Source organism: Culex quinquefasciatus, chromosome 1, assembly GCF_015732765.1.
Source record: "Culex quinquefasciatus strain JHB chromosome 1, VPISU_Cqui_1.0_pri_paternal, whole genome shotgun sequence".
In the NCBI taxonomy this organism is placed as follows: domain Eukaryota; kingdom Metazoa; phylum Arthropoda; class Insecta; order Diptera; family Culicidae; genus Culex; species Culex quinquefasciatus.
Window position 1 is genome coordinate 34,986,060 of NC_051861.1, and position 12,889 is coordinate 34,998,948.

Here is a 12,889-nt window from a genome sequence, read left to right on the forward strand (position 1 = left end):
TTTGTTTGGCCGATTTTTCAATCTACTCTTTTCAATATCATCAGTATTAGCACGGATCTAAATTGATGCATATTTTGGAGTTGTAAACCATTATTATATAAAACACAAACGAATACCAACACATAATAGCTACAAATTTAGGTTTCATACTCTGCTAAAAATAACTCGAATCGCAGCCAACCGTGAACACGCTTTTTGATAGCACAGCATTATCAAATTGAACCGTACCATCTGTTCAAGTAACGCTGTTGTCAGCCCCGCCTTCGACTGGGAACGTGGCGCCTCCTGTAACGTGAGCTACTCACGAGTCGGATCACTGGACTGGCTTGAGGTTGGGGTCCACTGTGTGCCGGTCAGGTCCATGTTGACGGGACGTCCGCACTAAGCTGACCGTCAATATGGGTGCAATGGGGGAGCCCGATGCATTCAGGTTGGCTAAAGAGAGATGAACCGAGCGAGGGGTGAAAACCAGCAGCTAAAAGTCTCCGCGGTAAGCAGTAGTGGGATCGCGTCCCGGAGTGGACCTCCGGTGCCAGCCCGGCCGATACAGTCACACCGTGATCTTTTTTGGTGATTTTTTTATTTGGTTCTTTTGAGCAGAAAATCGATTCCAGATCCAGATGTACGAAACAGCAATCATATATTTAGCTGAAATTAGATGCAACCAACACTTTGGCCTGAATGTGCTCCTCCAGTGTCTGGCCATAATTGGAACGCGAACACGATTGCTGCAAAAAAAAAGAGAAACATTTCCTAGAAAACATCTTGATTACCTCCAATTAGGGGCTATTTTCGCACATTCAGCGACGTTTGCTTGCCAAGCAGGGCTCTCCACAAACGACGCTGATGCATATTATTATTAGAGCTTCCTTTTACCAACACTTCTAAGCTATTATTAGCCACTAAGTTTCCGTGCACCCGACCCAAATTCGTCTACCAAAGACGGACTGTTGCTGGTGCAACTCGCTAACGGTTTGGATGCTGCTGGATGCAAATCTCCACATCCAGTGCTTCTTCCCGGATTCCCGGCGATGTTTGTCCGCAATCTTTGAATCTTGCACCTTGCGCATCTCGCTAGAAACGTTCAAATATTGAAAACATCAGCATCATTCAGAAAGAGACACAGACGCGACATTCATTCACTCGCACTCTCGTTCATTCATTAAACACACAAAATGTTCGCGCGCGTGGGGCAAAGAAGTCCAAATCCAAGGAGGCTGGTTGGACAGGCCACGAGGAGCTTGTCGCACATGCTACCGTAGAACATCGCCGTGCCGGTCGCGTTGTGAAGGAAAAAGGAAATCCAACTTCCAGATGTTGTATTCAAGATCTGCTTCGGTTGGATGCGATTTGGGACAGAACACGCTGGCTGAATGGCTGGCTGTACCTTGCCTGAGGCCTGGTCTTAATGAGAAACAGTGTGCAGGCGAAATGTGCGTTTCTTCGAGGCGGAACGAGATGCAAATGTTGTGGACACGAATTTTTGGAAATACGACATGGAAATGTTGTAGGTGGTAGCAATTTTTGGTGATGGATGTTTGATACATCGAACTTAAACTGTTTCCCTGAGCTACATTCAAAATTGAAATATTTTGACTTAAAATTAACAGTAAAACTTTATGAATTTTTGTTAATATTGTTTGACATAACCACTGTGATTCATGTGAAGTGATGACCAAAGGATTTTAATTCTTTCAATAATTTATTTATTTTATTCAAAATATTCTAACTCTGTATCTTAACGGAAAAATTTTCCTGGTTTGATTTTGCTGATATCAAAAAGATAACAAATGTTTTGCTTCTTTTGCCAAACACAGATTTTGAAAATATTATTTTGCCATCAAGGTAAACTCATTTGCGGCATGCCTGACTGTCATTTCTACTACTCGAATCGGGTACTCCATTGACAGCAAAAAATCTAGCAAAACTTTTCGCTGTTTACAGCGTAGTTCTCTACTACTCTGACATAAATTCTACTGTAAGGGGTAGCTGCAGAAATGACAGTTGTCATTCTCATCTCAGATTTGATTGATGGGACTCAACAAGCATTTAAAACTAAGTGAAAATAAAAAGCAAAATTTGTGTAGTAAAGTGGTAGAATGCAGTGAAATCGACCACTCAATTCAAATTTAACATTCACACAATGCCGGTTTATCAAATCAACAAATCCAACGCGTAAGTAAACAAAAATCAAGATGTGAAGGGGGAATTTATTTGCAAACATGTCAATACAAACGGAATTATGTTTTGAAAACTTTTTCAACGAAATTTCACGAATTGAGAAATATTACTATAACTTGTAGAACTATCCGACTCTCCAAATATTTGTTGTGTTTTCGTTTGCCACAGTACTGTTAATTTGTATTGTTTACGTTACGAAATCGGCAAAAAACGTTAGTCCAGTGCAAACAGTTTCTTCCAAAACCAGCAGAACAATCTTCTGGTTTATTTTGACAGGAGCTACTGCCGTCGGAAAAAAACAGACGTCAGCGAAACAAAACGATGATTCAGTGCCAGAAACCGCTGGACCAGGGAAAAAAACCACTAGACCAGCGCATTGTCTCCAGAAACCAGCAGAAGAAGAATGTACTGAGCCCGAGTCCCAAATATGAGCTTGATTGGTTGCGTCAAGATCTGGCGCTTTGATTTTGAAATTAAAATGATATTTAACCCATAAAATCGCTGCATTTTGGTTTTTGCCAATTTTGAGCCCCTTAAAGATTTTTGCATTTTTCAAAAACCTTATGAGATTATAGTCCGTGTTCCAAGGAACTGAGTGCGAAAAGATTTGTCCACAATTTAAAATGAAATGAAGGAAAAGTACTTAGAGCTTGAAATGTACTTAGTTAAATTTTTTCAATGTTACACATAAACAGTTTATTTTCGTTCGAATGAAATTTTAAAGTTAAAAATATTTGAACCAGCCCTATTTTCTCTTCCTTATAACGATTTTATGTTAATTTAATATGTGGCGATTAAATAAACTTATAAAGAATTTTAAAAATGTTTCAATGACATTTGTTCCAGAATCATTAAACATATAAACAATTGTAATGAAAAATATCCGTAGGAACAAAAAATTTGTCCAGAAAGCCAAAAGTTGGGCCTCTCCTGGTTTAAAAGGTAGAATCATTATCTGACATTTATTATCAAAAAAAGGGCATAGAATGAAATAATTAGCAAAAAGATCACGGTGTGACTATATCGGCCGGGCTGGCACCGGAGGTCCACTCCGGGACGCGATCCCACTACTGCTTACCGCGGAGACTTTTAGCTGCTGGTTTTCACCCCTCGCTCGGTTCATCTCTCTTTAGCCAACCTGAATGCATCGGGCTCCCCCATTGCACCCATATTGACGGTCAGCTTAGTGCGGACGTCCCGTCAACATGGACCTGACCGGCACACAGTGGACCCCAACCTCAAGCCAGTCCAGTGATCCGACTCGTGAGTAGCTCACGTTACAGGAGGCGCCACGCTCCCAGTCGAAGGTGGTGCTGGCACGAGCGGTACATGAACATTTTGTAACGCAAAAACGTGCCTAGAAAAAATGTCACGATTGCCGAAACCCGGGATTGAACCGGGGACATTTAGATCTTCAGTCTAACGCTCTCCCAACTGAGCTATTTCGGCTGATATATCTGATGTTTAAATCAAAGCAATCGGAGTCGCATGGTTTTTGCTATGATAAGCTGTCACTGTACCTGCAAAGTTGCCTCTTGGTATTTTCGTCATAATTAGCTTATATGGTAGTAAAACGCATCGGATGGCAAGCAAACAATCAGGTATACGAAGGAATGCAAAGCATGTCGAGGAAAGAAAAAGAAAAATTTGTTTACAATGTCGTTTCGGCAGATAAACCTTCGAATATTCCAAGGCGTTCCCGTCGTTTGAGACAACACTTATCGCAATCGCAGATTAGGGGAAGCGGTTTATAATAAATTTATATTTGTCGATGATCTTCACGGGGAGAGGTAATATCCATAATCAGAAAAACATGGACCATGTGAGCTTGTACGCCGTTAACGGCTCTTCTTTAAAGTATTCATCCCTCAGCACTAAGCATCCTTAGTCAATACAGGTGAAATTATCAAGCTGAACATTCACAGTGTCGCGCCAAGGGTAGGCAAAATATGAGTTGAATGAAAAGATTACGGGCTGATTGTACGGGTAATCATCCACGTCCAGACCAAACGCGCAGAGTTCTGTGTGCTGCGAGAGCCTGTTTAATGGAGTACGAAATCCGCTACTAAACTACCTGGGCGGTCTCCCTTGAAGTGTTCCTCGGCGACGTCAGGAACTGACTGCAACACGGGGAAGATCGCAGTGCGCGGTGACTTTTGCAGCGTGAGGGTTAACGTAATTTATTGATCAAAGAGAGCGCTGCGATATTGTACGTCGGATCGGGCGAGCAACCACAGTCAGGCCAGTGTCTACTTGGATTTGGATCGAAACTTTTCAGGGAAAGGGGGAAGAACGCATGCGGCAGCTCGTGATCGCACAAGTTGTTAATCTCTGCTAATTTATAATGGAACGACTAGCTGACAGGTCAGAGACTGAACTCGTTAGTGTAGTCTTGAGGGCATCAAGGTCGACAAATGGGTATTAATCGGTTTGAGCTGTGCACGAAGAGGAAGAGAAATACAGATACCTTGAAAAAATATTTTTCTAAATTCGGAACTAACCTCACAAAAAACATCCGCTACTTCTTGGAATGCCACCTCTAACCGGACTCACACTTTTCATTGCATGATCAGAGGAATCCCCCGGTTAAACACACCGCACTAGCAACGTTTCAAACGTCTGTTTATACACTTAAATAATTTTTAAATTACTTCTCGCCAGCCGTAACGTCAAGTATATATTTGAAATTGACACGAGCCCTTCGTCTGCTGTCTGTCTTCAGTCCATACGAGCACCTCGAATGATCACAGACGAACAGAGGTTACACACTATCGTGTACCTATTTTGGACCTAACGCCGATGACGATCGCGATGAGCAGCTGATGATGATCGAGGTGCGAGATTTTCCAGCCGAGTCTTTGATCTTTTACGATCGCCGGAGCAATCAAAGCAGATCTTGCCGCCGCCGGAGGAGACTCCAAACTGGGGAAGCTCTGTTTTCCAGCGTGGCACACGCCATTTGTTTTTACATAATAATTATGAAAACATTCATCAGAGACCGTCCCAACTTGGTGGGGGACGATCGCCATCTGCGCTTGTCATGTGCAAAATTCGCTGTGATCTGCTCCATCATCAACAGAAGCTAAACGGAGAAAGCAATGTTTGCCTACACAAACACACACACACACGCAGTAGGTCACGCGACCATCAAAGTGACCACTGCTGAAGTCGTCTGTCAATTCAAAACCGCGTACCGCACCGCTGTCACGAGAGACGTCTGTCAACCGGTTCCAAGTTGGCTAGCACGACTGCAACGCACCACGGTGCAGAAGTTCCACTTCCTTCTACTGCTACCAGCATAAAAGGTAGCAACGCTTTGAAGTTGATGTTTGATGAACTATCCAACTATGAATCGCATTCCGCAGCTTGAGACATCGAGTAGGCTATGCTTTCTTATGTTAATCCACCTCCGGACAAGGCCTGTGCTTTGCGGGATCACGGTAACCTCGATCGAGTGTATTTGTTTGATTTCGCTGTCGGATAAAGTCACTCACCTGAATAAATAATTACTTATGAGCGCTGCTGCTGGATTATGTCGCGGTGAAAGCGATTCCAAATTTGTACCGTACCGCCGCAAAAGGTCGACCCGCAAGGCGACATCTATCACACGGTAGTCACACTCAAAGACGAGCCATCTGGTCGCAGCATTAAAGCGGGCCGCCAGTTTTTCACCCGCTTGCTCTGATTGAGGTTAGGTCGACATTCACTGAGCTGTTTAACCATTAATCACGATAGGAAGGGATACAATTTGCGCAAGTTTTTCGATTTATCCATTTTGCTATCGTTTCACACCATCAATTTCGAGGGAACTCCATAAATATTTCCTCGCTCAATTATGCTGAAGGCAGCCGATCCTGTCAACCCGATACCTCGAGCTACCTCGGTGGCTTTACACACGTTGAGAGAACCCCAGATAAGAATCTCCAGGGGTGAAAACAGCGTTTCAGCTGAACAGAGTAGCAGTAAATTTTAAGGTCTCCTCCTCCTTCACCTCCTACTTTATTGATCCTTCTTTAGCGCCTGCAATAAATCATACCTCAAGGAGAAGAGACGGGAACGAACAGGACGAAATTTTACACAATTGGTTTCAGATTATGCTAAGCCTTTCCTGCAGCTGGAAGGAAAGTACGGTGGAAAAACATCTGAAACAGCTAAATAATTATAAATTATGCTCGTTTTCAGTTGCTTGGAACAGAACATGGCAAGATTGCAAGTTTAAAATTAATTGCGACATTTTTGAAATATATGTTTTTTGTTTCATTAAAATCAGCTTAAATTTCAAACAAAGTTCTAGATGAAAATATACAGAACCGTCATCTGTGGCGAATCGGGGCACTTGGGTGAATTCTTGCACTATGTTTTGATATTTTTAATTGATTTCGTTAGAACAAACACAGATCAACTAAATTAGTGCATCGATTTCCTAATTTGATGCCTTTAAATGCTTTCAATACGGCTGACCCTATTCAGACTGTAGTCCCGATTCGTCCCAGTTGACGGTACATAATTTTTTTGTTGTCAATATTAGAATATGAACATTATTTTCCCAGGTAAAAATGAATAAAGAAAAAGTCGAAAAAAGTTAGCAAGGCATGACCGAGCATGAGCATGAGCATGAGCATGGTTGACTGCCAATGAGCTGCTACTCCGTTATTGACAGATCAGCTGAAGTTAAACAATGAATCAAAAATGATCAGTGGGAGCCAACCATCCGTTCACTGTTTAACCTCTGAAGATCCCTACTTTATTAGTCAATACCGGCGCCCTCCCAAGAAGCCTGCAGTTCAACGAAAGGGAGGAATGTTAGGAATGTTAGAGCACATAGTTTTTTTTGCTATATACTTGTTGATACCGCTTCAAGCATCACGTGATTATTTTTTTTTTGGGTTAGTAGGATAAGGTATTGGCTTTTCGATGCCTCCCGAGCTACGACGCTATGGGGAGGACTTTCATAACAGAACCGTCGGCGAGCCTTCCGAGCAACGAGGCTATGGGAAGGTCTTTCTGGTTAACACACAAAGTCACTCACACACAGTTATTTTGCTCCACTATTAACTCAACGATCCAAATTGTCAGTGCGTCTTTCGTTCATTATACAGAAATGGCTTTTTCACCACAAAAAAATAAAACCTAATTCGAAAAATTTAAACACAATCCGACCGACGCCGTGCCTTCCGATCAACGATGATATAGGAAGGGCTTTGAAAATCACAAAAGAAATCACTTTTCATTCCGAATATTTTTTACGACCACGTGCTCCCTTTGTCAATTATGCACTCCAATGATGCCATTATTTAATTATAATAACCACGCACCCATGCACACAAACAGCGACACAAAAGAAAAAAAAAGAAAAAAAAAGAAAAAAAATCAATGTTAGCAAGGCATGACAGAAATGATAAAAACTGTGCAAGATTGGTTTCACTACAGTCTAGACTCTATTATCCAAAGGCATTGTAATAATTTCACTTCGGATAATCGAATCACAAACAAAAACGCTGTCTAATTTATTATTGTTGAACTTTAATATGACCCCTAAACTGCTGTAAAGGGATTTAGAATTTTTAAATGGCGATGTAAAATCTTGAAAAAAGTGCATTTTTTTTTATTTTAATAGGCATTCAAACTTGACTAAAATGGGGTTGCAGAACTCGAATCACGAACAACTCGAGTTTTTTGAACTCATTTCTATTAAATTGTACGGCCTCTTGAACTCTTTGAACTCATTTCTATTAAATTTTAGTGGTTGATTGCCTGCTAGCACTCCAAATGCGTTATTCTCAATATTTCACCACCGCCATTTTGGACGCCTTTTTGGATTACAACATTCTAAATCATGAGTATGACCCCAACTATGCCAAAAAATATTACTTCATTGACAAACCATAAGCAAAACGTTTCTTAACTGAATGTTCTAAAGTAATCCGGGAAATGTAATCCAAGATGGTGGTGGTGTAGTATTGAGTCATTTCAGCCAATTGTACTGCCCATGTTCGCATAAAACAGTAAGCTGAGAAAAACGGAATTCAAGTAATTGAAACACGCGTTGTCTAATACTAAGACTAATTTGGCCGAAGCCTATAATGCTTCACCGTTCATTGTAACGATCTGGCTACACTAATAGGGCAAGCTGGTTGCACTGTTATAGCTGCTGATCGAGGGACAATACACATATAAGGCTACGCGTTAAGTTTCGCGAAAAAACTGGATTTCCTTCTGATTTCAAGAATAAAGTACTGGATGTTTTAGGCTTTCCTGAAAGAGAACATTATTTTGAACCAAACCACATCATTAACACAAAAGTGATGAAAATGCATATGGGACATTTATGCGATCAGGGGCCATGAATTTTATTAGATTAAATTTTATGTAATTAAGCAGAATAAGAATTGAAAAATAAAGTATTGATTAATAATAGTTTTTGTGACTCGATTTTCCAAAGTTTTAATGAAGATCTTTGGATAATCGAAACTTCCGATAATTGAGACTTATAAACAATTTAGTCTGAGTATCAAGAAGGATGCTTCAAAATAATCTAATCAGACCCTAGCGCAGCCAATCTTTCAAAGGGATCCTGGAGAGTGCCTTAGGTTGGATTACGCCTAGCACTCTTCTTGTCATTTATTAATATTTGTAGTTCGCCATTGCATTAGGATTCATTGAAACATCACAAGCGTTAAAGCGGCCAAGCCTACTGCGTAAAGTCGTATCGTATATGTAACAGTATTCCTAATTCCAGGCCAAGCTAACCAAGTCGTGAGGCCTAGTGAATAGCATTTTTGCTTACCAATCCAAAGGATGGGGGTTCGAACTTTGATTTTTCGTTCATATTTATCAAATTTCTATGTTCTTAACTTTCTTGTTGGGAGCAGATGGAAATCGAATCCAGAACCATTCTAATCTAATCTAATCTAACCCTAGCGCAGCCAGTCTTTCGAGGGCATCCTGGGAATCGAATCCAGAACCATTCGCTTACAAAGCGAACACCGTAACCAGTCAGCCACGGCTGCTCCCCCAAGAAGGAAGTTTCAAAATAATAATAAAAAATCAAAGCAAATTTTTCAATGATTTTGTAGGTTTTTTGAAAATATAGCATAGCATAACTTTAATTTTGTTTGAAGCATATTTGTTTTTTGCTTATTTTGGTATTCAATAACAATTTTAGGTGAAGTAATTGTGATTAAATATTAAATTCCTAGTATAAGCAAATAAAAACGTTTTCAATTTTTCATTCAAACTTTATTTTCAAACATCTCATCATCTCAATTACCTAACCATCATTATATTTGATGATACACAAAGTAATTGACTAAATTTGCTTCTATTTTGGTGCTCCCATCAGGTTAGCAATCACTGCTGTGTCGCTGTGTCTACTGTCCACTCGACCCAGGTCTCCAACCTCCACTTACCGTATTAAATTTACTCAAGTGAACTAGCCTTGAAACAATTTTCTTATTCCAAACAATGCTCTATTTCCCTGAGAGGGGTGGCAGCAGCTAAGATCAGCGGAATATTCCAGCTCAGGGAGTGCACCTGCTTCAGCTGCACACATGTTGCCGGATCCAGAGATGCAGCCCAGATTTTCCGGAATTGGTGTCACGCATCCGTTCCGTGCAACTGAGATCGTCTTTGCATTAGAAAACCGCACACGTGTGACTCCCATCCAGAAAGGGAGACTTCCGTTGCATTTTTCCCTGTCTACGCCCATCCCACGGTTGATAGAAGCAAAATAAACATGGGAATGATGGTTTAGATGCGCAATGAGCACGTGCCACCACCATCAGACACTAGTTGTATGCTACAAGTCTGCAAGCGAATCCTTAGTTTGTAACATATGTGGCATAATGGCTGCAGTATGGAAGAAACGGTTAAAGTCACATTAATATGTAATTTGAAGCAGATAACGAGACGTTGGATAATTCAAAATTAAACACCATCAAAACTCACAGCCAACTGAAATCGCCAAAAAAAAACGCCGAAATCCACCTCTGACGGTCACTAAACGCTTCCAAGGCCAGCTATGATTTTCGTTCGTAATTTGCATCGATTGGATATTGCAGAGTTATTAACATTCTAAAATATTCAAACCTCCACTTTGATGCAACAATACAACCTGTTCGAGGAGGTGCATCTTCGGCGACGACAACGACTTAGCCTAAGTCCGTCGACACGGGAAACGGAAAAAGTCGTTGATAAATTATTCATGTTTTTTTCCGATTGTTTGGGGACGTTGTGGGAGACACACACAAATCAACGTTGTACTTTTTTTTCGGATGGTTTATGCAACGAATATAAATTGTTTCTTATTGATGGCGTGTTTAGTTGGGTGACGGATTAGAATGGGCGTTTAGGATTCGGTGGGGCTGTTTTTTTTAACTGTGAGAAAGTGCATCGGAGGTTGAGCTCGTGGGAAGATTCGACACGGTGCATTGTTCTTGGAGATTGTACAAATGTCAAGCTTTCATTGTGATCACTTTACATTTGTAATCAGTTTCTTTAACGGTGCACATCAACCAGAGCTTTTACACCAAGATTTTTGTTACAGACATTTGAGTATCTTCAAAACTACGGGAACTATCGTTATAATTTCAGATTCATCCCATAAATTACAGTCTACCAAATAATTTACAACAACGTTTGCCTATTTTTACAATCAGATTTTTACAGGTTTGGGTCCGTAGGTTTGACAATTTTGGTATAAGAAGACAACAACTTCCTTGGTTGCTGTGCACCCTTAAGCTCCTTTACATTCATCAGAAATAAAGTTACATATTAGGGGAAATATAGCCATTTGAAGCCTAAAAAGCGGTCGTGTTTGAATGATGCTAAATAATCTGGAGTGTTCCTTGAAATTTACTTAAACCAAATACACCAACGAGTAGAGCAACTTTTTGTGAACATTTCTGTTTATTTTTACTTTTACTGAAAGTTATTGTATTCCTTTTACAAGCATTTAAAAAATATATTTCAGAAATGTATTCCAAACAGACGAGAATGCATTGGGCCACGCCCATTTTCCTATTTTCAGCTTAGTTCTTTTTTTTTTCTTCCAGCTCTCTTTTGGGTCTGCTTAGTGCTGCCAAAATTGATTAAATTTAAGCGAACACTCACGAAAAGTAGCATTTATAGAGAAAATTTCCTGGCATCACTCGTTCACTCCAGCAGGCGCATTGTTCTTTATTTGCCTTCGCTTCTCGCTCGGTTTTTTTAGCCTTCGATTGGAATGGGTCATCAAAAGTAAAAAAAAAAACAGATCTCCCATATCTCAATATTGAGTCAATTTAATCTCCAGATTGCCCAATAGGTCAACCGAAGCATATTTTCAGCTGCAGTGAGTCAATATCAACGTTACACTATGGCAAAATTTGATAATAGCTCCAATTATTCCCTATCTATAAATGCCAGCTTCTCGATTTACACTCGTAACACCTGATTCAATTACGTATCGCAAACGGTATCAATCCATTGATGCGTTGATTGGGCCAATTGTCGCGAGCTGATGATCGGTTTGTTTTACAGATGTTTATGTCAATGAGTAACTTAACATTTTTACGGCAATAGATTTTTTTATAATTTTTGCTAAGATTTAAAATACATTTTTTGCTTATCTAAACGATCCATTTTATTCCAATCCAAAAGTCGGCAGTTCGAACCCTGGAGTGGAAGGTTCCTTGGAGTAAAAATAGGTTTGAGTGCTCTCCCCATTCAATCATTTGGACTCCTAGGTTCGAGCAGAATCTTGCAATAGAAGACCTTAAAAGACCTGGTGGTCGTTAATGTGGATGGTTTTTTTATTTATTTTTTTATGATCGACAGTTTTTAATCATAAAACTTATGATTTCAGGTTAAAACTAGAATCCTACAATAACTTAGATCATGGTGTGCACCAACACCCAGGCCCTGTGTGCGGACACCCGGGCGTACACATCGGGCATTCCCATGCCGCACGGGATTCCCACGAGATTACACCGACAAGAGTGCCGTTGGTGACCAGAGGACCGCCGGCATCTCCCAGGCAGATTCCGGAACCTTCCGCGCTGCGAGTGCACACCGTGTTGCCGTGCAAACGATCCTGGTGGTAGTCGTTGAAAGCCTCCTGGCACTCCTCGTTGGTGATCACGTCCACGTTGACGTACCGCAGGTACGAAGCCGGGGTGCTGTCCGAGATCTAGCGGAAGATTTCGCAGATAAGGTTGCTGGGAGACTCAAGAGATCTTCAATAACTCACCGAGGTTCGCCCAAAGCCGGTAGCAATGGCGTTGGTTCCAGCCTCCACATTTTCTTCACTTCCCAAGGTTATCGGCTGAACCGACTCGTTGAAGATAAACGGACGCCTCACGCGAAGAACGGCCACGTCGTTGGCGTCCACGTTAACGTCATAGTTTGGGTGGACCACAATTCGGTCTACCTGGTATCGCGGCACTCCCAACAGGTCAATCCGGCTAGTTCCGACGACCACCACAACGTCCGAAGTGGTCTTCCCCTGGGCACAAGACGCCGCCGTAATGACCCATCGCTGGTTCACGATCGCCGCTCCGCAGAAGGTCAATCCATCCGGGGTTTGCAGGGCTGCGTGGTAAGGAACTGATTTGGTGCAGCTATATCGCCTCCGGCGATGTGACCTTCTCCGGTGGGATTCTTAAGCGTTGCAGATGACACGGTGGCCGCGACCAGCATGAACACTAGGGCGTACCTGAACATCTCGAGC

The 12,889-nt window shown here is 41.4% G+C and overlaps 1 protein-coding gene and 1 non-coding gene across 2 annotated transcripts; both read right to left on the reverse strand.

Moving 5' to 3' along the window:
- Window positions 1–3,557: 3,557 nt before the first annotated feature.
- On the reverse strand, window positions 3,558–3,630 carry Trnaf-gaa. Its single transcript has one exon. It is a non-coding gene; the product is annotated as a tRNA-Phe (tRNA).
- An 8,374-nt stretch (window positions 3,631–12,004) lies between these two features.
- Window positions 12,005–12,820, reverse strand: LOC6039186 (chymotrypsin-2; the record flags this gene model as incomplete). The annotated part of the gene is made up of 2 exons (XM_001848781.2): window positions 12,005–12,349; window positions 12,410–12,820. Coding segments are annotated over 2 exons (705 nt in total), but the record flags the coding sequence as incomplete, so codon positions are not given.
- Window positions 12,821–12,889: the final 69 nt, after the last annotated feature.